Source organism: Mycteria americana, chromosome 1, assembly GCF_035582795.1.
Source record: "Mycteria americana isolate JAX WOST 10 ecotype Jacksonville Zoo and Gardens chromosome 1, USCA_MyAme_1.0, whole genome shotgun sequence".
NCBI lineage: Eukaryota > Metazoa > Chordata > Aves > Ciconiiformes > Ciconiidae > Mycteria > Mycteria americana.
The window spans coordinates 79,549,797-79,577,447 of record NC_134365.1 but is presented as its reverse complement, the minus strand read 5'-3'; the positions used below and the strand labels follow the sequence as shown (position 1 = coordinate 79,577,447).

General features: G+C 41.0%; 2 protein-coding genes across 6 annotated transcripts in view; both read right to left on the bottom strand.

Moving 5' to 3' along the window:
- The window catches only part of FBLN1 (fibulin 1), an 85,876-nt gene extending 71,291 nt beyond the window's left edge, over positions 1–14,585 (bottom strand). Inside the window, exon 1 of one of the 5 annotated variants that reach the window (XM_075507484.1) lies at positions 13,842–14,585. In XM_075507484.1, the coding sequence (XP_075363599.1) occupies positions 13,842–13,917 (76 nt within the window). In that variant the 5' untranslated portion in view covers positions 13,918–14,585. Of the gene's footprint in view, positions 1–13,207; positions 13,401–13,841 lie in introns of those variants that run through there. The other 4 variants (XM_075507511.1, XM_075507503.1, XM_075507474.1 and 1 more) reach the window with 4 other exon arrangements.
- Positions 1–27,651, bottom strand: part of FAM118A (family with sequence similarity 118 member A) — a 243,075-nt gene that overhangs the window by 116,506 nt on the left and 98,918 nt on the right. The window lies entirely within an intron of this gene.

Genomic DNA, 27,651 nt, shown 5'->3' with positions numbered 1-27,651 from the left:
GCTGGAGAAATGGGCAGTGAGGAACCTCATGAAGTTCAGCAAAGGGAAATGCAGAAGTCCTGCATCTGGGAAGCAATAAGCCCTATGCACCAGTACACACTGGGGGCTTACCAGCTGGAAAACAGCTCTACAGAGAAGGACCTGAGTGTCCTGGTGGACACCAAGTTGATCATGAGCCAGCAATGCACCTTTGCAGCAAAGGTGGCCAACACCATCTTGGGCTGCATTAGACAGAGCACTGGCAGCAGGTTGAGGGAGGTAATCCTTCCCCTCTGCCCAGGACCAATGAAGCCACACCTGGACTGCTGTGTCCAGTCCTGGGATCCCTGGTTCAAGAAAGATATGGACTTACTGGAGTGAGTCCAGTGCTGGGCCACCAAGATGATTTATGCACTGGAGTATGTTTCATATGAGGAGAGGCTGAGACTGTTCAGCCTGGAGAAAAGAAGGCTCAGGGGGGATCTGATCGATGTTTATAAATACCTGATGGAAGGGGATGAAAAAGAGGGAGCCAGACTCCTCTCAATAGTGTCCACTGACAGGACTAGAGGCAACTGGCACAAAGTATACCATATGAAGTTCCATCTGCACAGAAGAAAATGCTTCTTTACTGTGAGAGTGTTCAAACACTGGATTATCTCAAGAGGTCCCTTCCAACCTAAATGATTCTGTGACTGATTACTTAATGAAAAATAAGTAAGACCCTTTCACCTGGAGGTCGCTGTGCTGCACAGAGGAAGGCAAATCTCATTTACTTCTTTTTGATGGAGAAGCTAAAGTACAGAAGGATGAAATAACTTGCCCAAATTACACAGCAAGCTGGTGGCAGAACAAGGAGTGCACACCAGGTCATTCCCAGACCATCTCTCTCCACCAGATCATAGAATGCCTCAAATGACTGTCTCATTCTTAGTTTTGCTCCAAGCACATTTAAAGGGAGCAAAATCCAATAAGCAGCAGCATTATATTCAAGACCATCCATCTTCACAAATGACTTCCTGCAGAGTCTAGTAAGGACAAGCATCTGTCTCCTCTGGCTCTCCCTATACCAGTTACAAAGCTGTTGTTCCCCAGGTGCTCCTGATGTACGGGGGTTACCGCCTCCTTCCATCTGTCCACGTATCCACCTCCTAACCTGTTGTGGTTATCAAAATAAGCAGAAATATTATTTAACCTGTTCATGATCACACTTACTTTGACACACATCAGACAGAGTTTACTTAAGCACCTCAACTGGCAGGTCTTCATATGTGGGAAAGTAAAAAGCAGCTGAAAGCAAGTAGAGAAGATAACCCCCTCCAGCAACTCAGCTGTTTGCAGGGAACAACCTATATTCCTGACTGGTGATTATAATCCAACAATTCAAAGCAAAAAGGAAAGAGTTAAATGAGATTTTAGGATGCATCAGTCATCTTAAGGTAGGTACTCTTAAGGTAGTTATCAATTCTACAGTCTCCTAGTGCAAAGCTCTGGAGTACTGAGCATAATTCTGGCTATCCCTCTTCAGGAAAGATTACATCAGAATGGAAAATGTGTAAAGAAAGGCTAGAAGGATGGTCAGGGGAATCAAAGCCCTATTGTATCAGGAGAAACTGGAAGAAATAGACCATTTTAAGCCTAGATAAGTAAAGCTTGTGAAAGCATGTGGTTCCTGTCAACAAATATTACAGCAGTAAACAATAATCAGAATTATGGGATCAAGTAAACCAGACATTTTTAAATAAGAAAATAATTATAATTATAAATGGAATTACATTAAATGTTAGTTTATAACCTCTGTACTCTATGACCCAGGTCATCCTTCTAGTCTTACTTACATACCCAAAATAATTGTCAAAATTCTGTCATTATGAAGTCAAGGCAATATTTCTCTTGAATTCCTCAGTGTGTCCAGAATTCATGCCAGTGTCTGAAAGCTAATTGTAGTTCATAATGCTACAGAGAAAATCAATCTTATAAATAAGTATCTGCCTGTGGTGAAAGACATGAATTTGTGTCTGATCTCTTCTTTGGGAATAGGGACCCTGTCTGGTGCTCTCTGTCTGCCAGTGCACTGCTAACAAACATTATATGCATCAAATTTCATACAATGTGTTACAAATAGCTGTATTTTTAGTGCTGTTGTCTGCAATTAATCTTAACCGTGTTGAAAAATGATACACATCTAACTGAAGTGCAGAGCTGGCTGCAGGTTTTTGCAGGGCTTTGTACAAATGGGTCTTTAGCCAAGTTCCTCCTCAGAAGGACAATCCCTGGCTCTGGACACCAGTTCTTCCCTCCCAGGTCTGGCAACGCACCTCTACTCCAACCAAATAACTCAAGAATTCAAAGCAGGCCAAGCTATGCAAGTTCGTCTGTAAGAGTGCATCCAGACAAAGAAGGATTTTGGATAGCTTGTTGAGGGAGAACTGTGGTCCAGGCTCATTTTTTTGGTGACATCACAATTCATATCCTCCAAAGATCCTGCCAAAAATCTCTTGAGAGTCGAGGGAAGTGAAAAACAAGCAGTAAAAAAAGGACTCCACCCTCAAGGCCATTCTTCTAAAACATAACAATAAAACAGTGAAAAACATTTTCTCTAGCTTGGCTTTGCAGTTTGCTTTTAAAAATGGTCATTTGTGGACAAACGTCTACTCTCGCAAAATCTCAGAAAGTACATGTCGCACACCCTGGGTGTCAACTCCTGACTGCACCGGAATCGATTCTGACTATTTTGGCATCAAGAGTTGTTAATGAGTATTTAGAAACAGGACAGACTTATCGTCTCATAACTGTATTTTCCAGTGTTGTGGATTCAGCTGTCCATGTGCATATTCATGTGGCTCCCAGTTGGAAATCACTGGGCAAGCAGTTCACACTGAGGCCACTTGTGCCTCCTTACACCCTCAACAGCATGGGGTGGCCATGGCCTCTCCTCAGTTTCTCCCAACTAGAAGTTCACAATGCAGGGTGTCTGAAAGGAAGGGATAGTGGAAAGCAGATGGTAGAAACTGCTTTGATTACGACATCTTGAAGAATCTCATTTACTGTGCAGAAAGTGATGGTTCTTTTTTCTCTGAATGTGACCATGTGTCTTTTACCGCAGTTGACGGGCTCGTGGCACCCCTCAGCGCTGGAGTGCCAAAGAGGATCGAGCAGGAATTACAGTACCGCTCCTCTGAACCTGGTGTCCCTTCAACTGTTTTGCCAAGTGCATAATGTTTCATGCAAATCAGGCAGAGAAATCTCAGGCATCTGAGAGAAAACACACTTCTGGGAAAGGTTGTTGATATTGTCTGTGTTCAGCTGAAATGTACCCTTTTATTTGGAGGGAGAAACCCTACAGGAAAGTTGTAACAAGCAGGAATACACTGCCTGGTCCATTGTGTAAGTTTGTGAAGAAATTGTTCAGCTTTTTGGTATCACGAGACAGAAAAATATGAAGATAAACCTGAGATCTGTTAAGATGGTAGCATGTTTACTTCCTTTTCACTCAGATAAAGTCATTTTGCATGCTAATTGACTAATTGAGAAAATCCAAGTCTATTTTGGATAAAATCAAATTGCAGCTTCATCACTACTTTGTCCCTGTAAAAAAGTGCGTGCAGCAGGGCATCCAAAAGAACTTGAGTTGTGTTAGTACAACAGCAAGAATGCCTGTCCTGATGCTAAGGTGTATATGTAGTATTTTAAGAGAGATTTCAGGAGTCTTGGGAAGAGGACAGTAGAAACACAGCTGGAACTCAGATCTCTAATTTTAAAAAGCTGTCATGAAGAAGACCTATCAGATAAGAAGTGATGAAAGGTCACACAAATGAAAACATTTTTTGCACATGATGCATTCATGTGCTAGCTATGAACTATGCTTACATAGACAAAATGCGTACGAGCATATGGTTGTTTTAAAAAAAGGTAGTTTGCTAATCTTAACAGGATTGCCATACTGTGTGGGAGTTCAAAGCAAGAAATGTGGTTAAAATCCATATAACCTTAGACTTCTATGATGTAATAATTGCTTATTCAGCTGCTGTAGTGAATATTTTCTGCAAAAGAAAGATAAGCTTAAGAATGTTACCCAAAAGCATGATTCCTGGAATGAGAAACCCTGAATTGTTTCTGGGAATTGTGCAAAAAATAAGCAGAAGTAAAAAGGACTGGACAATTTTCATGGCAGGAGCATTCCAGCTAGACCAAAAAGGGACAGATTTTTTATGTAACAATCTACAACAGCAGCTATTTTGTACAGATGCTGATGATGGAAAAGCCTATGTACAATCCAGGATTGGATAGCTGTTCATTACTCAGTGCTGATCTATGGAACAGTTATAAAGCTGATGATAATATCAAACCAAAGCTACATCTGAGCCTAGGTGGGCTTACCAAGGTAGCACTAGTAAAGCTTTCCAGTTCTTCAGTGCAGTAAGTGATGCGACCGTCAAATTCATCGACTTCCCAGCCCATATGACCAGCTATAGTTGGGTATGGGCTTGGAAGTGAGTCCAGGTCAAAGGGTCAAAGTTACACCTCCTTATTAAGATGTTTTCAATCTTTTAAGCACATTAATTGACTAAGTTTGTAAAATGTGGTGCAGGTCTTGCCCTTCACTCGATTTACTCTGTAAGAGACTCAGCGCTATGGAATGTGAGAAAACAGAACATGATTATCACCTCTCAGCATATGCAGATACAGGCAGCAGATGGACTCTGTGAAAGCTCAGCACTAGTCCAACACGTTTCAGTAACAGTATGTCATCCAGAATTTCTGGAACTCATGCGTACAACAGACATGCACTGGTTTAGGTTTCCAGTAAGAAAAATACTTTCAGCTCTCACAGCATACCTTTCTGACGAAACCTTTCTTGTCCTGTCAAGAAAACTCTCTTACTAGTGATGCTCATCCATCTAACTGTCAGCTGAAAAAAAAAAAGTAAGTCTATATACAGAATTTGATCCTCAAAATGACAGATCGGCCATCTGTATTATTCAGGATCACATTTTTTGTCTTCCAACCTCCCTTTACATCTGTACTTTTCTGACACAAAACCAGAGCAACTGCATATCCCTTTGGCCAAGGCTCCACTGTGCTATAGGTTCAGGGCAGACAAAGTGTGCTTGGCCTGATCTGCTATGCCAAACCAATTATTCTTGAAACAAAGACACCTGGCTAATATTAGGTGGACAAGTCAGCTGCCTTTGTAGCAGAGATGGCAGTCAACTGCTGGCAGCTGGGATTTGTAGTCTTGATTTTTTGGCTGTCCTTACAACAAACTGTGGAAATGCTGTTTCTGGCGATGCAAACGCACTCTGGCTGGCCACTTACGGCATCAAATAGACCCAGAGACATGTTTAGACAAGAGGGAAGCCAGCTGACTTCGAAGGTCCAACTGGTAATAAGACTAACATGATAAGTACAGCCTTGTTGCATCTTGATCTTGTGTGTAAGCCTAGGGATTAGGCACATAGAGTAGAGGAAAAGGTAGAGGAGACCTGAAACTATGAAAGAGAAAAACATACAACAGAAAATCTGACTGCATGATTCCCTGAAACAAATGCTTTGAACCGGGAGTAATGGAGCGATGCAGGAAAGCATTACCACTCTCCATCTGAGATGAGGTATTTGCTGGATCTCTTCAGACTGGAGTTGGAATGACGATGCCCCTCCTCCATTTTACATGCAGAGAAGGAAGTGAAGTGAATAGGAGCTTTTCTTTTTCTGCACAGACGTGCTTGTTTACCCCAAGACTGTACATCAAATATGCCAATATACTGATGGGGTAAGATGAACAGACACAGCTGAGCTGCAGCATTAGTCCCCTTTGGACAGTAAGCTATTCTTAGTCCTTCCGCTAGGTTGTTCTTACAGGTTCCCTTAAAGAATATACCAGCTTGAACTTCATAACAAACGCATAAAACCCGGGGCCAGAATGCCCTCTCTTGTAATCCCCACAACAGCACGAGCCAGTCTCCAGCGCATCTGCTGCAGTCTGCAAGGCTGCGTTCATCACCAGCTGTCCCTCTCCAGTCCTGCTCTAGACTACTCTTTGCCCTCAAAGAGGGCCTATGGCAGTGGTGCTTCTCTCTCCCAAGTGTGGAGGTCATACTGGATCCTTATTGGACTGACAGACAATCACTCACAGTTCCTGTGCTGCTAAGAAATATGATATTGTCCCTAAATAGGCTTAAAGGGTTTGGACCTTTACCTTCAGATGAATTCTCAGCTGAGTGTGATTATTTCAGGGTAGCTGAAATCACTGAAGAAACCCAGTTAGCATGCTCACTAAACTAGCAGCACCCTAAAGGAAATGCCTGGTATGTTAGTGTGTTTTGTGGTTGGTTTTAAAACAGCCAACTTTTTACTGGAAATTTTCCTAGGTCTGGAGAACACTCACTTACGGGGAATGTGGCTCTGGTAGCACCAGCAGTGGCCATCACACAATTAGGGGGATTTTTCAGATATGGCCAAACCTCATTTTATGAGGTGTCTGTTTGCAGTTTATAAAAGAAGCCTAAGGGAGGCAATGCTATATTGCAACATGTCTTATTTTCTCTGGTGGGGAAAGTAAGTGCTTTTTTTATTTTGCCTCAGGTCTAATAAAAAAATCTTTCAAAAAAAAGGCAACTGGCTACTAAAAAATTAGAAAAGAAGACTCCACCTATTGTGGAAAGAGTATAAGGCATCCTATATACATATCAAAATACCACAGAAGATGGGGATATAGGAGCCCTCAAGAGGTTATCTTGTCCTACCCACTACTCTCAGGCAGAACTGATAAAACTTGGTCAGTTCTAGGAAGATTTCTATTTAGTTGTTCAAAACAGTATCAAGTGAGGCTGATTCCACAACACCTCTAAGCAATGTGCTCTTGTGCTTCAATGTTCCTAATGACAGAGAATTTTTAATAAAATATTACCTCACTGTCCACTCCAAAAGCCCATTTAAATCCATTCTTTTGTTACTACCCCTTATACAGAGGCTCTGACACACTTCAACAACCTTCTAGGTATCTGAAGACTGCTACTTCACGTGGATGTCTTTCCTGTGAACAAATTAACTTGAATTTTGTCATCCTTCTGGATAGGTTATTTTTTAGAATTCTGTGGGGAGGCTGGAGTTTGAAAGATACTAAGACTAGAAGACTGAGGCTGTTCTGAAGATTTCTAGAAGACATGAAGAAATTGGGAGAATTTTAATACTGGAGCCCACCGAGTCAGCACCATATAAACAGCCCAGTGTAAGTGATGGCTGTCCTAGAGTTTACATACTCGCAAGAACATGAAAAACAAGGGTGCATTCACAGCTCTGATGGACACAGGTGGCCTAAAGAACCCAGTCTCACCAAGATGACATGGGTGGGCCTACAAAAAAGACTCATAATTGGAAGGAACAGGAACTGCTCTTTCTGACAAGCATATGCTAAATTTTGTCCCCCACTCCTCCCTGTGCTGGTTTTGGCCGGGATAGAGTTAATTTTCTTTATAGTGGCTGGTATGGGGCTGTGTTTTGGATTTGTGCTGAAAACAGTGTTGATAACACAGGGATGTTTTAGTTGTTGCTGCACTAGTCAAGGACTTTTCAGCTTCCCGTGCTCTGCCAGGTGCAGGAGAAGCTGGGAGGGGACACAGCCAGGATAGTTGATCCAAACTGGCCAAAGGGCTATTCCATACCATAGGACATCATGCTCAGTATATAAAGCTGGGGAAGAAGAAGGAAGGAGGGGACATTTGGAGTGACGGTGTTTGTCTTCCCCAGTAACCCTTACGCGTGATGGAGCCCTGCTTTCCTGGAGATGGCTGAACACCTGCCTGCCCATGGGAAGCAGTGAATGAATTCCTTGTTTTGCTTTGCTTGCGTGCACAGCTTTTGCTTTACTTATTAAAGTGTCTTTATCTCAACCCACGAGTTTTCTCACTTGTACTCTTCTGATTCTCTCCCCCATCCCACCGGGGGGGAGCGAGCGAGCGGCTGGGTGGTGCTCAGTTGCCAGCTGGGGTTAAACCACAACACTCCCTGTATGAAAAAATCATGCAAATAATGAAATTACTTCACAGGGTGTTGATAGCCTAAAGTGGCACTTCTTTCCCATTTAAGAACAAATTTTTATCTTCTCTTGATTTCTCATTTCAAATCTTAAAAAAATGTGTGATTAGGAAGTTTTATATAAGGTGTTAAAATTAATCTATTATTAGTCCTGTTCATTTGTATAAAGGCCATGATTCAAATTGTACTGTAGTAAATGAGAGTCTTTAGACAGACCTTAAAGAGCTTTGGATCAAGTCCAAGTATAGATATATTTTTAAATTAAAGCAATTGAAATAGGAAGGATATGGGAACATGACAGAGCAGCACATCTCAGAGTATCAAACATATACATGATCAAGCAAGGTTCAAGTAGCTAATGAACATGGAAGAAACCACAGACTTTACAGAGCAGGGAGAAAATAAAGATCAATTTTTTGTATATATTTATGTAGCAATGATTTAGGAAAGGTTTTCTTTTGGAGAATACATTACTAAAACTCTCTCTTCAATGAGATTTTCCTCATTATTGAAATTACGTATATAGAGCTGCAAACTGATACCTAGCTCTTCCAGATTTTCTGCCGTAGTATTGATATTAGAAGAACTCAGTACTCTGAGTTTGGAATTTAGTCAGTGATAAGAGCTTGAAAGCTGGAAGATTGTAATATTTTGAACAGATGTACTGCTAGTAGCATGTGTACAGTATATCACTTGAGTGCTTCGTAAGCCCTAGGAAACATCCTAAAAAGCTGGAATATACCAGACAAAGTATGTCTATGTCCACACACTTACTTTGGCATTGATACAAAAGATTTTTTCAGGTATTTCTTTCTTTATTACTAAGTTTAAGGTCTCAGTCCAGATTTTGACAGTATTAGACTCAAAAGTGAACCCTTAGCAGGGAACACCTTACATCCTTGTGCAGCGTGGGTCGTTTGTGGGTGCTACATTAGCTAAAGATGTGCCAGTGTATTCAGGAAAGCATTAGCACTGGAGATCCTTCTTTAGAACTGCTGCATCCTGTTGATCAGAGAAGACTTTCAACACAACTTTTACCAGACTGTCCCGGTGTCTTGCCAGAGATTATTTCAGCAGGACAAGAATCATCACCCAGTCTCATAAACAGGCAGGTTACTGCCACAATTTTTCCCTTACTGTATGCACTCTCCATCACTGTAAATTACCCAGTACATCCTCTTTGTAGATACTATGACTATTCCTTCTCCACTTACCTGATACTACTCTGAGCATTTCTAAACTATTTTTTACTCACAAAATATTATGGCCAGTAATTCTTTACATTCTTCTAAGGCTCTTCACTGATCTGTACTGACCCTTCCTCTCCTTTATATTCTGTCTGTTTGTTTCTTGAGCCCTCTTCCACTGTTTTCCCTCTTGCTCCTGACGACTCCTTCATTGACTTCTTTGTGGACAAATACTGCGCTCAGTTTTGGGCCCCTCACTACAGGAAGACATTGAGGTGCTGGAGCGTGTCCAGAGAAGGGCAACGAAGCTGGTGAAGGGTCTGGAGCAGAAGTCTTGTGAGGAGCGGCTGAGGGAACCGGGGTTGTTCAGCCTGGAGAAAAGGAGGCTGAGGGGAGACCTTATCGCTCTCTACAACTACCTGAAAGGAGGTTGTAGCCAGGTGGGGGTCAGTCTCTTCTCCCAGGTAACAAGTGATAGGACAAGAGGAAATGGCCTCAAGTTGTGCCAGGGGAGGTTTAAGTTGGATATCAGGAAAAATTTCTTCACCGAAATGGTTGTCAAGCATTGGAACAGGCTGCCCAGGGAAGTGGTTGAGTCACCAACCCTGGAGGTACTTAAAAGGCATGTAGATGTGGTGCTTAGGGACATGGTTTAGTGGTGGACTTGGCAGTGTTAGGGTAACGGTTGGACTCAATGATCTTAAAGGTCTTTTTCCAACCTAAACGATTCTATGATTCTATGACAATTTTTCTACTCTTTCTCACCCTGTAGTCTTCTCAATCTCCTGCCTCCACTTCTACATTTTATCTTGGAGAAATGTTATCCACTCTCCCAGTTTAATTATATGTGATGACTTCACTATTAACATTTCAACACCTGGCCTACTTCCTTCCATTAAATCTACACATAAATATATGTGCCTGACATTTCCTGAGTGCTTTACAAAAACTTTTGCCTATTCTGACTAAAATGATCTGCTTGTTTTGTTCTTTCTTTAGTCATTTTCCTTATTCCCTGTCACTGTCAACCACCACTTTTTGCTACCTCTTTCACAAAAGCTTTTGTTCATTTATCTGTTTCATATTAAACTACTTTATGCTACCATTAAAATTCTTGGCCATGCCCTGATTTTTTTTAATTTTGATTTCAGCTGTCTTTCTTGACTTTCTTTGTCTCATCCCCTTTTACTCTCTACAGATATTTTACTACATCTAGTAAACTCATATTCTCTGTTTACTGAATTGATTTTGCCATCTACTTCTTTAGATCTATCCATAACTCACAAAACCAAACTTAAATATTTTTATGGTCCCAAGTAACTGTATTTCTGTCAAGTCCCAGAGGGCTAAGATCCATCTTTCATTTCAGAAAACGTTAATAAAAGCATTATAGAACAAGTTAGTCTTAACACAACTATTTATTAAAACCACATGTAAAGTTGATATGAAACTTGCAGGATGGGCTAAAGTGCAACAATAAATAAATAACTTTTGAAAATACATTGATCTGCTATTAGATAATGCCTGAAATCTGACAGAATAGTATAAATATACTGCAGTAACTTGATAAGCTAGTTATGGATTTCATCTTGGATTTCACTAATGTGTCTGCTTTCAATTACGCACATGAAAAACAATTTAACATCTTGTTCTTCCCCTGATTGCAATAAAATGTCATGCTGAAAATGGACTCTTAAAAAGAAACTCAACTGAAAACTAATTTAGAGACAGCACTCATATTTTAGAGCTGTATTTTTTGGTAGTATGTGATTTTTTGGGAGATTTTATCTATGATAGCAGGCAAGAAAGCATGGATTTAGCCTTTTATAAGTCCTACCTCCACCCATATACTTCTTATAAATTTACTGCTATAAAAGCACATGTAAAAATCATAATCTTAAAATAAAACTCATTCCACAAAGTCAGTGGAACATTTTTTTTATTACAAACTATAAGCTCACCCTGAATAGACATGTTTCCAGATGTTTAGTGAGTTAAACTGTCTGTGCCTGTAGTACCAAGACACGCCAAAGACACAGCTAGAGGATGAACTATTCATACACTGACCGGACATAATGATGTAATTCATCTTCTTCAGTAGATGGTAGTTCATATCATAAGCAAAAAAAGTTTTTTAAAAATGCAATGTTTACACTAAAACGAAGCTGCGTTGTGAAATTTCTAAGGTTTTTAAGACCCTTACTCTTGCAAAGAATGACGTGCATATCTATTCACATGCACTGGGCAGTTCCACTGAAGGCAGTTCCTTCTGTTTTTTCAGAATCAGGACTTTCATTACTAGATACTGATGATTTTATAATTAATTAGTAAGGAAAAGCAATTGAGAAAACTGATGGTAACAAGCTTATGAGGAAGCTCTATTTCAGAAATGTGTTGTCCTAGTAACTTGGCAATTGTATCACTAAAGCACTTAGGAGCTCGGCTTTGCCCCAGGCGAAGTCACAGAGAGGATCACAGGCTCTGCCCCAAAGAGCCTGCACTTAAATAACATGATCTCACAAGGTAATTAGTTCATTTGCCTGCAAAACAAGGATGGCCATGTGAAATAATGCAGAAAAAAATCTTTCTTACAGCTATTACAATTACTAGTAATTATTACATTATTAATTACTAGTAGTTATTTCACCTGAGCAAACTCTGCTCTTCAAAAGGTAGTGTGCTAAGCAAGGTTCCTCATCTGCTTTTAGACATTTAAATCTAATTTTATCCAGTGTACTGTTTTCAAAGTTCTAAGGACGTAGAAATTCTCAGCGAAATCAGAGTATGGATTTTTATTTGAGAATAAAAACCTGATATACCTTTTATTGCCAAATTCAGCTATACTTTGTATTTAAAAAAATTTTGAAAACCTGAACTTATGTATCTAATTACTTATCTTTTTTTAAAAAGTAGACAAGTAATGAAGGTTAAATGTACACTGAGATTACAAAATTAAATTCTTCAGTGTTTTACAATAGTGTTGAATGCTTAAAATTACTATGTCCGTTCACTGGACACAGTTTTGCTGATGTACCCTGTTGTCTGAGAGAAAGCAGGAGCTATCTTGGGATTCTGGCACTAAATGTTGCTTTCCTAACCTTTATTCTGTCCCTCCTTCTTTAAAAGGAGTGGCTAACATCTCTCTATCAAAAGCAAATATTTTGAAGGATATCTCTGACAAGTGCTCTGCTATATGAAAATCTAAGAGCCAAAATACTGTGATAGTAACAAATAATTTACTTCACTGGCTTTTGCCTCCCTTTGTTAGGCCCAGGCCAGAGACCATATGTTTGTAAACATTTGCCTGGAGTAGAGCATAATCAAGCCTCAACTCTGAATGGCCCCCTTGGGGTTACTCTAATAGCAAAAGGTCACTTATCTGCTGGCTATGATAAATTCATTATCACCCTATGAAAAGTAGTTTCTTTGTCATATCTTACCAGTTACATTTAGGCCAGATTACTACACCGAATTAAATCAAGAGAATATCCTCTTTTTATACAGTATCAGAGAACGGGAAAAAAGTGCACAGTATGGCAGGGGAGTCATGGCCCAGACCCAGATCCCTGCTTTCAAAAGCGACCGCATCACACAGAATTATTCATAAATGTCTCACATTTTGTCCTAAAAAGCCTGCATCTTGTGCTTCCCTATTCCTCCTGCTCCAATGAGACTTCAAGGAACCGTCGATCGTGCTTCTCATTTTGGGGGGGCGTAATTTGGTCCCCAGCAGATCAGACCTGACACCTCTCCTGCCCGCCGGTTTCGGGACACACCACCTCGCCGGCCTGCGCTTGAACCCGACGCCCACCGCCGGGCCCCTGTCGTTGCAGACCGGCACCGACATGTCGCAATTCCCGGGACACCGGGCTGCAAAGGCCCCGGAGCCGCCCCCGGGCGCCCGGCCGGCCCCGCCGCCAGGGGCCCGCGGGACGCCCGGCCCCGGGAGAGGAGGGGGCCGCCGGGCGGACAGCGCAGCCCGGCGCCGCGACGGACCGACTCACCAACTCCCAGCGGCAAAGCCCGTCCCTGCGGAGCCCCGTCTCGACCCTCCGGAGCAGAGCTAACCCGCTCGGGTGGCAGCGGCCCCGGGAGGGAGCGGGGGCCGGCGGTGGCAGCGGCGGAGCCGGTGCACGCCACGCCTTTCTGCTCACTTGAACATGGCAGCGGCGCTTTAAAGCCCGTCCGGGACGTCCAGGGGCACGGGAAAGGGGGGGGACATCAGGGGAAACCCAGCCGCCCCATCCTCCGGGGGCCCGCTCCCTCCCTGCGGTCCCCCGTGGGCCCGCTCCCGCCCCGCAGCCGCGGGACACCGCTCGCCGCCCGCAGCGCGGCCGCCCGCGCCCCGCGGCCCCGGGAGGGGAAGCGGGCACCGCCGGGGCAGCCAGCCCGCGGGCCGGCGAGCCGCCCCGCCGCCGGCAGCCTCCCGGCCCCGCAGGGCTGCGCCGGCGCCCCGCAGCCCGCCGGGGCGTCCGGGACCCCGCGCCGCCTGCCCCGGGGGCAGAGCCGGGCCCGCGGGCGCCGGGGCCGCGGCGGCGGCAGCGGAGGGAGAGAGCGGCGGAGCGCGGCAGCGCAGCCCAGCCCAGCCCAGCCCGGCGGACGCCCGCTGATGGGCTCGGCGCCGCTCCCCGCACTTACCTTGGCCCCGGAGCGAAGGCACCAGCGCCAGGAGCAAGAGCAGCCGCAGCGGCCGGGCCCCGCGGAGGTTGTCCATCGGCCGCCCGCAGCTCCCCGCCGGCGGGAGCAGTCGCACCGAGCGGGGGCTTGGCTCTCCTGCAGCGTCCAGTGGGCTTCCCCCTTTTTGCTTGCTGCTGCTGCTGTTGCTGCCGTTTCTGATGTTATCCCAGCCGCCTGAGACCGGTTGGAAAAGAGCTTGCAGGAACCCCCCACTCAGTGGGCTTTACAAAGATTTAATTCACTGCCTACCCGGTTAATTATACAGCCTGCAAGTGCTTAGCAGAACAGAGCCGCCACCGCAGCTCGGAGGCAGAGACCCTGTTGCTTCTGATACCCCTACCTCTCTCCCCGCCACCCCCACACACGCTGTAGAAGTGACTCCCTTTAGCTCGGAAAACTTTACAGATACTCAGCGTGAACCTAGGGCCGGCGTGACTGATTCTGTGAAGGAGAAATGCAGCGACTTCTCTCGGTGCCAAGTAGGAGAAAGCCACAGACAAAGGCAAAGCAAAGAAAAACAAAAAAAAAAGAAACCACCTAGCAGAGATGGAAAGGTTTAACCTCTGGAGGGGAGATTTTTCAACCCCTGTTCTTGGTCTTTCTGTGGATTTTACTCCAACACAACTTTTGTCAATAAAAAGGATTTTAAAAAGGAGAGAGATTCTAGAATCTTTCAATGAAATTCACTGGGGAAAAAAAATTCCCTTCTTTCCTCCCCCTCTTCTTAAAAAGTCAGGATGAGAATTTCAACCCAAATGAGGCATTCAGCTCTGCTCTCCCTCTCCCCTCCCTTTTTTTCTTTTTTTTCTTTTAAAACCTCCTTATCTTATTTAAACAGGAACACAAACACTGATAGTGGTCAAAAGAAGAGCTAGAGTTGAAAGCACCCAGTTGGCTATGCTGTTGCCAAGATCTTTAAGATAATGGGGGATAATATTTGCAGGCAAATGCGCATGGAAACAAATGGAGAGTTCATCACCCCTCTATACTTTGCCCTCGGTTTTACTCAGAAAAACAGTTGGAAGTTAGTTTGTGTTTACTCGGCAGTTGTGCCACATGGACTCTGATTGGACTACTCCTCTTGTAACTACTCAATAACTCAGCTTTTTAATATGTCTCCTCAAAATGTCCAACTGGAAAAAGTATTTAAGGCAGTAAGAGTTGAAAGTGTGCACGTTTTGTTCTGCCCCAGGTTACTTGCTCTTTGCTTTTCTTACACAAGAACATAAAAATGGCCGTACGGCCAAGGGTCCAACTATCCCAATAGCCTGTCTTCAGCAGTGATCATACATGGTCACCAAAGGAAGAGTATGAACAAGGAAAACACACGTGATAATTCTCCCAACTACTCTCCCAGCCTCCAGCTGCTTTGAGTTTGGAGTATTTCCTCAGTGGAATGTGGGTTCTGTGCACTTAGTAGCCCCCAGTGAATTTCTATTCCAGGTATTTATCCTGTCTCCCCGTGAGTTCTTGTAAACCTTTATCATCCAAAATATCTTTGGCAACAGGTTTCGTGGATCTACCACTGACTGTGTGAAGGACCATTTCCTTTTGTTCCTTTTGAACCTGGCTCCACCAACCTTCGCATGGTGCCTCCTAACTCTACTGCAAGAAGAGACATCAAAGAACTGAGCCCTATCCACACTCTTAATGCCATTATCATATCCTGCCCGAAAAAAGGTGATCTTTTTTCGACTGCTGTTTCTTTTTTGTTTGCGGGGGTTTTTTCCCCCCTCTATTTTATTGGGAAGGGGCAGCTAGAAAAGGGGACAAAGGATGGAGGGCTGACTTTATTTAGGGGTATTTTTTGCTTCCTTTTTCTACACGTGGATGGCTATTTCTGTCTCTTCTTTAAATGGCCTAACTCAGTTTACAAGGATCTTACATCAGTTATAGCGGGACCTTGGCAGTGTTTCATCACAACCTCCAAGCTACTGTTTTTCACATATCAGACAGCTGCAGGAGGTAACTAAGAAAAATCACACCTTGTCTAAAGTTTGTACCAGCTTAACCGAACCAGTAGAATCCCCTCTGTAGAAACCCTGGATTCAGTTCAATGTTGGCTTATTTCGCTTTACTTTAAACCCTGTCCTAATTGATTAAAGGCGGGTAGAAAGAAGTTCACCAGTTTGACTAAAACAGTGTAAAGTCACACATAATAGCCTGTCCACACATGGAGTTACCCTGATTAACACCATGTGTGGACAGTTGTATTCCAGAGTAAGAATTCCTTGTTCCTGTTTAGTTTGCCACCACAAGCTGTTTACCAGAAATGAGGCAAATTCAAGTAATAGTTTAAGAAATATTTCTAGAAACTATCACGGCTATGGTCATCTGCAGATCTGATAATAGGTTTTTCCTTGGTTTCGGGTGGGGTTTTTTTGCATAATATTAATACACATTTCCAGAATAAATTGGCACTCTCGCCTACAATCAGATTCAGTGGCCTCGAGTACATGTGATTCTAATTACTGACCCCAAGCTTTGTAGTGAGCTAAGCCACGCACTTCGGGCTCAATTCAAAGCTCCTGGAAGTCAAAGGAAAGTAAAGGCCTATGAGAGGGAACATTTTGCATAACCACATTTTTTCTTACATCTGTTTGCAAAGGCCCTGTAATCCTTTGTGTAGCTTTTAAAACAAACAAATTCTTTAATGAGGTTTTTATTTTTACTTCAGAAGAATAAAACTCATTGGCAGAAGCTCAGATTAATGAGTAATGACAGCGTAACAAATCATTGCGCAAGTCATTTCCAAGGGTCTTGTTGAGAGTAGATACACGCAAGTAGACTGACAAAGAATTTAGAATTACTCTAAGAAATCCATTACCATCTATGGCAGCAGGTTCACAGTTGTCATTCAGCTTACTTGGTTTTCATGGGAACAGGAATTCTTGAGATGGCCTGAATAAGCTTATGTAAGGACATCAACCTCTGCCTAGTGAACGAAGCCGCCCCATAGTCCCAGCTGTTGTGCCTCCCAGCTCCTCTGTTTTACTGCAGCTCCCAAATCCTGATTTTGATTGTTTCCTCCACCCATCTGTCCTAGAAGTTGAGCAGAAGAGAGGGAACAGAAATTGCTGAATCTTCCCTGTTTTCAGAAAGGATGTTGCAAGTAAGAAAATAGATTCACCTAGAAATGAAATCTACCCATAGTTACTGAAGGGAAACTCCTTGGCCCCTATGGCAAAAAATGAAGCTACATTTTGGCTCGCATTAAGGTAATGTGCCACATTAAACATGCATAAAAAGGCCTCTTTCCTTCTTAATGGGAAGATTATTTCACTGACTGCTATGGACGCACAAGGATTAAGAAAAGCCTGTGTGGATCTTACCATCTCCCACTGTAAAAATAAGACGCCAAACTCTACAGTAGGCAAATCCATAGCTATTGGAGTACAAATGATCCACTCAGCTTAGCTCCAAACACTAGTATGTGCAAAGTACAATTGGCACTCAGCTTCTTTCCTGGAGAAAACACTACCTGAATCTTTTCTGAATTAAAAAATAATTAGAATAATAAGGAAGACCTCTGTCCAAAAGACATGTGGCAACAACTGCGTCACATAATCATTTTAATATTGGAAGTTTTGGAAATTTTTAGGTTTTAGCATCTTAATATTGGAAATGTATTTTTAAGGTTTATGGGCACCGTTCTGGCTATCTTGCCTGTCCTTCTGTCGGCAGGTTTTCCAATTGAACTAGAACACACCTTTTACAAAAAAAACTTGTCAGAGTTTTCAGAGACGGATGCACCATAATCCTTGGTTATTTTTGAAACTGTTAATGGCATTACAGGTAGTATTTGTTGCTTATTTTGAGTCTAAATCAATCTAGTTTAGTTTTTAATAGATCTCTGGGCTTGTATTCATGTTGAAGTTACTGTCACTATGTACTCAGTGCTTTGTGCATCATTAGTGACCATCAAAGCACCTTAAGGTAATGTAGCTTGTGGACGCTTCATACACACCTAGCATGTCCTTGTTAGGGATTAGCTTGGAATAAAACCTCCCCTTAGATAAATAATTTTGTCCCTCACGCTGCAGGCTGATCTTCATTCTCAAATCCCAGACTACTGACTATCCACACCAAATGGATACCAGGCTGCATCACGCCAGGCCCAAGATAAGCAAGGGAAGGTGGGAGGACTGAGAGCCTCCTCTGTTCCCTAGTGTGTACGAAACTGTGCCTCCAAGTCCAGTCAAAAAGGCTGACCTAGCTACCACCTTGTATGCCATCTGGCTTACGATGGCATCCTGTAGCTAAAGTCAGGCAGAGAAGCTAGCTCAGGGTGCCTTCCAGAATAATTACCGTGTCAGATAAAATTTATAACCATTCTAAATTTGGACTGCTCTTTATATAAATAATATTACATACATATATATGTACATATATAAGTAATATTACATATATGCATATATATCATTATGTGGATGCCAATAGCCCAAGCTCCTTATACTATATGGGTAGCAATACAGATGCTTGTATCCAAACCAGGGTATCTGCCTGGGCTTTATGTTTCAAATACCTGAAGACTGTTAGAAGAGGCTTGGCTTACTTTGTAGAGCTTTCCTTGTACAGACAATCCCTTTCACTGCTAGATTAATCTCTGAACATTTTTTTCCTCTTTGCATGGATCAGGCTGTGAATACCAAGGCAGAATTTAACCTTTATTTTGTTAAATATTCCAGGCTGGGACTCATAACCCTGAACCCTTTTCAACATCATTGCTTCTAGGCATTTTGAGGTTTTACCCGTTTTGGAGTTTGTATCCATTTTGTAAGCGTTGCCTGCATTTTCTTTTCTTTCCTGTCTGATTAAGAAAAAAATATATATATCTATCTTGGACACTCAAAACACACGCTGGTTTTCTATTAATATGTATAAGGTCTGCTTCTAAGACAAGGAGGAGTTTATTGGGGCATAAAGGAATGCTTTGATGATCCATGTCATTTCCCTTGTGGCATTACTTGTAGAATTCAGGAATAACTCAATCTGACATTCATGGGGTATTTCCTGCCTCTCCTTCTAGAGATGCATCCTCCCAGTCTCTCAGATCTCCCCCTTCCCATAAATCTCCTTTCCCCTTCTAGACTCTCTCATGTCAGTGCAGGCAGAGCTAGTCTTATGTGTGAATAATAGGCGAGGCGTTTTCCAGGACCTGAGGCCTAGGAAGGCTGGGCTCCGTTTGGATAAGCTGGAGAGCAGTGCGAGTCATGCACACGTGGGTTGGAGGGGACAACGGCATCTGCCTTAGACTCTGCTTGGGGCCTCCACAACTCTAACAACAACAGGGATCAGTCATTATTTTAGCTGCAGCCTCTCAGAGGGTGACTCTTGAATTTGTCCATCAGCATCTGTACCAATGGTTATTTTCACTGTTCAAACAAAAATAAAATCTCATTATAAAGGGTGGGGAAAAGCCGTCAATAAAGTAAATGGCTATTCTGGCAAAAGGCCATGTCCCTTCCTGACGTCCCTGATAAATCTGAGCTCTATCCCCGTCAAACAAAAATAATATCCAAGTATGTGACCAAATGATCTTTGGGAAACAGAAAATACACAAGTGAATATAAGACATTTCAGGTTTGCATAAATAAAATCCCAGAGTCTGTTGTATCTAATAGCTTAAAATCAGGAGCACACAGTTTTCTACGTTTCCTCAAGATCACTTAAAATCTGCTTCATTCAGCGCTATTTCGTTATTGTTTTATGAATTTGCTGTATTATTTACAAATGTTTTTGCATAAGTCTAATAAAGAAAGAAGCCATCCTATCCATCTGCAAACAGTCCCAGCCTGCCAGAAAACTTTTATCTTACCAGTAGAAACTGCTATTTAAACTCAGTATAATGTAAGCAGACGGTCAGCAGAAAGAGTATGAACACTGATAAAGCTCTACAACAAATTCATGTATACTGGGTTTCCTCCTTTTCCCTCAGCCTCATAGACAGCCTCTGTTTCTTTTCCTCAGTCTCAGTTTCTTTAACAGAGGTTCCCAAACGTTATTTAGTCATGTACCACATCTTTTAGACTTCACAGCCTTGGGCTGTAATATCTTTGTCTGAGGAACCCAAGATCATCCTTGGTGGCCTGATTCTACAAACACATGTTAATAATATTATACACAGGGAGTGGGGCTTGCATTTACACAATGCTTACACAATTCTGAGTGGTGGCTATGGGAGGGCACCTCAATACAAATTAATTTAAAAGTTATTGTAGTGGAGCAAACGTTTGGAAGAAAAATAGTATAAACTTACCATATTTTCTGGCGTGATTCTACAGAAACTGGCTGACATCTGGGATATGCGAAGTTGGTGGACACTAGCTCTTATTTGGAACGGTGGATGGATCAGAATATCTTCGGACAGCTGCAAAAGGAAAAATAAGCAGATTAGCCCTATTAAATGAACCTAATGGGTTAACCTGTTCCACGCTGCATGTACCCTGTGGCTCCCAGGTCTCAGGGCAGACATTTTCATTTGTATATACTACATCATGAGCCACAGGCCATGTGGATGAGGAGACTGGCTCAGAGTCTTTGGAGAAGAGCTGTACTATCATTTAAGTTTTGCATAAGAATGGAGTTTTCTGTCCGTCAGGGACTACGCTGACGCTCCTTTCTTAGCTCCTGGCTGAGCTCTGGAAGCAGAGCTAGCAACAGAACTTAGGTTCCATCTAAAAAAACTCCAACCAACCAGCCCTGTACCACCCATTTCATTCCAGAAAACCCTTGCCTCCCGCTGTTATTTCTTTTGACTGTGATCTCACAACTGTTCTTAGATCTAGTCACAGAGTTTGGGACTGGGTCACTGAGATATTCCTACGAGAGGGAAGAACAGTCCCCAGTGCAATGTATACAAAAAGAGGACGTGACATACAGACAGCAGCAACTTACACCAAAGGGAGGTAGAAAAAACATGCTCAGTCTACTCTCAGAAATGACCCCTCCACCCCCCACAAGTCCTAACGATTTAAGAATTAATTATCTGGGAGAAATGTGGCCTGCTAAACAGCAAGTTTGAGCAGACTTGAACAGAACAGAGGGTCTGTTTCCAGCTCTCTCTCTGGCTTATGAGATGTCTTTTGGCAAGATATTTACCTCTCTGTGCCTCATTTTATCTGTAAGAATAACCTGATCTGTAAAACGTTTTGAGCTCCATAAAATTAAACACGCTGCATAAGAGTTAGCTGTTATAAACTAGCAACCTTGAGCCATTAACTTCCCGTGAATGTGGTATGAAGTAATTTAGGCCAATTTTAGCTTAACGTCCATTTCCCCTGTTTAAAAGCAGCATCCTATATAGTCGTCTATATTAGAATAACGTTAGTGTTCAGAATAGCTCTCATATTCTTTTCTCTAAACTTAGAAACGTACAGACAGCCAAATTTCCAGCTGAATAGCAGATATATACATTTGCTTTGATAGTTATTCCATAGTTTGTACTTTACTTCTGAAATGTTCCACAAACATACAGGCCAGTCATTATGAGGATCTAACTTGTGCATGTAATAGCTTCATTGCAAGTCAGAAAACAGGATTCTTTCAAGATTTTAGATTTCTCATTAAATAGGTGTATTCTCTGTGTTTTCGGGAGCAATATAAATTGTGTCGTAACTCTCATAAAGCAGATAGCTAGTAAGAAAAGCGTTTGCAGAATCATTAGCATGGATCCAGAAAAAGAAGCTTCTTTATTTGTAGCTTTCACTTTTTCCCTCAGTTTATGCAATATACTGTATTTAATAGCTCTGCTAAAGACGAGTGAAATCTTGGCTCTACGGAAATCATTGGCAAAATTCCCACTGACTTCAGTGGGGCCAATACTGCTGTTAACTCTTCCCTACAAGGAAAATCCAGATTGCCTAAGAAACTGACCTGCCTCTGTTAAGACCACGATCCAGACCGCTTACAAGTTGAACTGACCTTGTACAATTACTAAGGCTGTTATTCTTGAGAGTTCGCCAAATCCTTAAGACAAAACTAGCATCATAAATTATCCCCAAACTTTTACCCTGAAGTAAAACAAACCTTCTCACTTTGTAAGTGAAAGCATCTATGCAGACTTACATCTTCCAATGGTTTCACTGACAATTTTGCTTTTACAGAAATTAAAAAATTCATTCTCAGTTTCAGAAAGAAACTCATGTTTCCTAAATGAACACTGATGAAATGTTTTGCCCTCAGGTCCGACATTTCACTATAAATACACTAAAATATACAAAATTTGGTGAAACACTAGTATATTATTTTGTATCTCCTGAAGCTATCAGAATTAAGGATGATTTAAATATATGTTTACACCAGACTATTCATTACTATGCTGGGTATATTTCAGCTTGCTTGTTCCCATCAAAATATAAAGATGACTTTGTGAGTAGAATAAAAAGCACTTTAAGGACATATATGCGCAAAGTACGGAGACACACAGATAACACTTCCACACCTTCCACTAAACACTTAGCAATCTACTTTAGTAATCTACTGCAGTTTCTACACTCTTTTAGTTATAATGTGCCTTGCTCCCCAGATCCATGAAGCAGTAGCAATACCAAAAGCCAACACTGTTTTGTTTGCTTCATTTACTGAAGCCAGGGCATTAATATCAATCCTAACTTGACCTTATACTGCATATTCTACTACTTAGCTATACATTACAATCATGACTGGTTTGGTCACATTATGTTTTATATGATGCATTGTATGTAACTTAATTCTGCCCGTGCCCTGACCAGTACAGGAGGATTGAAAGCCAGGTCCCGAACCATCACCAGATAACAACTGCAGAGTCTCTGCATTCAACATGTAACAGAAAATTCCGCAACACGGTCATAGTGCAACAATACCCCTAAAAATCCAGCCGTGGAGAGTTCTCTATAATGATATACTGAGGATCTTCCATATTTAAAGTGCTTTGCTAAACATACTGAATGCAGATATATCTTAGTGGTCATTGATCTGTGCCCCCTCGATAAGTCTTTCTAGCGGCTTCGATGCATTTTTCTTTTGAACTCTGGGAAGTTTTGCAATAGATGTTAAAGTACTGTTGTTCTCTTCCTAGGTGAAAGAAATTTGACTGTTCGCACTGAACCAGCAAAGCTAATAGCTTTAACTTTGCAAGTAACTGCCACTGAAGTAAATGGTAATATTTCTATTGGAGTGCTGTAAGACTTGTTCCCGTGAGATGGTATGTAGTCTGATTTCAATATAGCAAAACACTTAATCATTTTTTAATAGTCTTATTAACTTCAGTGGGATTACTCACACACCTTAATTTATATATGCCCTTAAATTCTTTACTGAACTGGGTTATATAAAGTGTCCTAAACAGAAAAGCTCACTCACGCTTTTCATTTTCCAAAGTATATGTTGGGAACTGTAGTCTTTCAGTACTATTTCTCAAGTGCTATTTAAAATCTAGCATTTGCCAGACTCCATCATGGGTCAAAAGAGTCTTTTTCACATACGCGCTACCCATGCCTCCTTCTGTATTTTCTGACACCTCACACAATTTGAGGTCCTTTTGACTTAATTTGTTGTTACAGTGATCTATTTCCTTTTTTAGAAAAGCCAGCCTTACTAGAAACGTCTGTAAATTCTCTCCTGTTTTGCTGTTCTGTTTCTAGTAACAAAATCCATGCTGGAGCTCCTAAAGTTTTCACTGCTAGATGTTTCACTTCTATTCAACTCAATATTGGGGAAGAGGACATGAATAATAATGTCAGCATTGCTTTCATATGTCTAAAACTGACCTTAGATTTTGAAAAGGTGGAACAGTCTGTTTTTCTGCTATTCTATTTCCTCTGCGAAGGAAGCAATGACTGTTCTCCTTTTTAAAGAGCTAGCTGGCTTGTCACTGAACTTCTCTTCAGAAATTACTTTCTTGGAGAACAGACACAAGACTCTGTTTGTATCTCAGGAAAGTGGATTCACTTTATCAGGAGTGAATATTCACTTTATTCACACCCATATTCACTTTAATCAGGAGTGAAGACACAGTAGTAGGGACTTTCAGTAGACTACAGGCAAATACACTTGTCACATCACCATGACTGTTGTTCATTGTGTGAGCTAAATGTAAGCTGTTTCAGGCATGGTTATACATGGTAGGATCACTCCTTTATTTGATTACACAGACATTAGCTGTATACTGCTACAGTATCTGGCACAGTGGCATCCCACTTGCAAGACAGACCCCTAGATATTGCCTTGATATAAACAGTAACTAATAATAGTAGTAACAGTATATGTACTTTCAATAAAAAACAAGGGGAATCCCTTTTTGATGATAGCCTAAAGAATTCCTTTCATCTGTTCTCTCTTCCTACATTCCATGGCTCCTCCTTATTCAATATACTTAATATTTGCCTTAGACCAGTTAAAATACTCGAGCTTTAAGCCATCAAAGTTGCTAACAGCTTCTCATCAGATTGAGGGCTTTTGAGGTGGAAGATTAACTAGAGATCTTTCTTGTTGGAAGGAGAAGTCTGCTCTTAAGAGCACAGCCAGGATGGACATCAGACTTAATTGTGTATGTGACTGTATACAGTCCTCACTATTTATGCTAGCAGGATAGCAAGGTCAAAAAAGTACTTATCAGAAGGATTTTATCAGCCTTTATACTGCTTTCAGCATGGGCTCTTTCAAGGTTATTGTGAATATTCACAGTACTTTCTAAATGTTTTCCTACGGTCTTATGTCCTATATGGCCCTTATGTCCAGACATATGATGACAGGGGAACCTCAAAATACCTCTTCCTAATTTTTTTTCTTTTAACTAATATAGGTCCTAGAGAAAGCTTCTGTCATATCTATGAACAACCATCTATAAAGCTTTCATTGAAGAATACAGCCAAAGAATGACAAGTAATTTGTACTTTTCTGCCATCTCAGGCTGTTGTTTTAATCATTTCACACCTGGTATTCTTTGTGGGTTTTTTTTTTGTTTTTTGTTTTTTGTCTTTACAGTAATTTTGATGATTGCTTTGGCTGTCACGGAACCATTGTATTCCACGGTTACTCTCTGCTTTTGTGACACACTGATTAATAAAGTCACTTTAAAGTTCCTGTGTCCTGTTTAGAGTAATGCAAAAAGGTTTTGTTTACAATCTCTTTCTTATTAACAGACAGTATTGAGCAACATATACAGCAGCCTGCAGCAATTTTAAGTTATACTTTATGACTGCAAAGGCCGTATACCACTTGAGAAGCAGAATGCACACATAATGATTTCTGTCTGTCTATCTCTGTCTGTCCTATGCGACACTGTTCAAAATTTATACTTTTTTTTTAGAATATGAGAAAATGTTCAGCCAATGTGACTTTGTCTGGCTCACATTTTACTCAGTTTGCACTACTTTTGGCTTTGGCATTCCCATTTACCATCCAGGTTGTATTTTATTTGGAGGCATTTTCATGGTGCTCCTCTCTACTTCAGAGGACTCAAAAGTAAAAGGAATAGCTGTTTTCCATTGTAAATAGGACAGTGAACTGACATTTCCTTTGCAATGTGGGATTGGAGCTGTCACTGTAGCATTTCTAGCATTGTATAGCACTACAGCATTGTATAAATCACATTTATACAATGAATTGTTTAAGCACTCTTAGTTATCACAGGAACAGGATATGTATTTTCTGGAGCACATACACAAAAAATTACTTAAATTCACTTAGATTACCACCCTCTCTTTTGACCCTAATACAGACGAAAAGCACCCGTAATTATTTGTGAAATACTAGAAAAATGCTAAGTTTGAGCATGTATTTCTTTGCTTGTTTGTGTATTTATGTATATATGCATGCATTTTTGTGCTGGCCTGGTTTTTGGATCAACACATCCCCAGTTCCAGCTGAAATGCATGGGAGGTTAATGTTCAGTGTCTCTCAAAATGAAGAATTCTTGTTTAAAAGACCATTTGTAGGTTTCAGCAAGTTAGATGTTTTTGCCTCAGGACTCCTGCACTCCAGCCATAATTTCAGGGAAAGACTGAACAGATACATAGTCTAGAAAGTCATCCATGGCATGAAGAAAAACAGAAGTGATATCATAACCAAAAATGCAAAGGAAGTATAAATATATATGTGTCAAGATTCTCAACTGTGTAAATCCTCATGGCTCCACTCATTTCAACCAAACTGTGCCAATTTACAACAGGAGAGGATTTCCAACTCTTGGAAAAAAAGGAGGTGTAGTATCCTATGTATTTCTGTATTTCTGTATGTAGGATAGGAAGTTTACTAGTGTTTCTTCAAATATATTCTAGTTCATCTCTTTATTAAAGAAAAGAAAAAGAAAAGCCTTTTAAGAAATCCTAGCCAAAGTTTTGAAACTTAGACTTGGAAAAATACCAATCGCTGTAAAATCAGACCTTTAGCACATCATGGTATAAAGCACTACACTTAGCTGTAATACTTTAAAATATTCTGACACTGCTTGTAAAATCATATATAGGACTTGGATTTAAAGTTCTTTCTGTTATTACATTTCCCGTCTCCTTTTTATATGTCTTTTTTTTTTTCCAGAGTCAAAACTTCTTAAAGCCTCTGCTTCAAATGAAAGCAAATCTGGTCCCAGATGTCACTAATTGGGAACAGGTTAGCAGAGAGATTTAAACAGAGATGCCTGAAGTTACAATTCATCATGTGGGATCTGACAACAGCCTATTTCACTAGGCTCTTTCATTTAGTTTGTATGATAATAAGCTTTAACTAGTATCACGCAAAACACAGAGGATACATTCAAGCAGGAAAATTGCATTAATACAGGTCTTTCTAAACGCTATTAGTGTTTGCAATATACTATATACCACATAAACATCTCCTTTCTATCCATAGGTTTGGCATATGCACAGATCAAAAAAGACATCCATTAATCGAATTATTTTGTTTCTCATATCAAGCAACCTGTTGCTTAACTTCTGACATTTAAAAAGTAAATTTAAATTGAAAGAGTTAAATGTATTTCAGCAGATCATTAGTTAAAGAACATTTTAAAATTAATTTTCTGTAATAAACAAGATACTTGGAAAGGGAAGGAGGAGTAGAGGGAATTGTGGTTAGTTATGATGTAGACTTGGTTTTGCTGCTGGAATCAGCAGGAATTTTGCCATTAATTTCAAGGGTAGAAGGATCAAGCTAACTACATTACAGTTGCACTGAACAAATCAACGGAAATACTTACTGCCCACAGGGTTAAAATAGGCCATACTTAATTTGAAATCTAGTCTTTAAAAAGTAGAACATCTAATTACAAATAACCAAGACAGTTTTGTACATGCAAGCTTGATCCAAAGACCACTGAACTCAACTAACAATTCTTAACACATTTCAACTAGTTGAAATTGCCTGATATGGCTTACTATCTGCTAATTATTTAATTGAGTAAGATACTAGCACTTGTGCTCAATTAAAGATGTAGAATTAGTATTTCTAAGGCTTTTTTCCTACAATACAATGTAACAATGTAATTGAACATATAAATTCTGGCATGCTCCAGGTTACAGTATTTTCTGAGCCTTATTATCCATTGTCCTGTGTCTCATGTTAGTCATTAACACTGGTGCTAATTGCGAGTAAGACAGAATAACAGTGGGGTTTTTCTTTCATTTTCTGTTCTTTGTCTCAAATGACTATATGAGCATCTGGGCAAGAGTTAGGTCCATTGAAGTCTGTGGCAAAATTCTCCTTACTTCATAGGAAATAGGATCCAATCCAAGTTATGTGAAACATTTTATGTTGTGGAGATTACTTCAGACATACTCTGTCCTTCAAATAA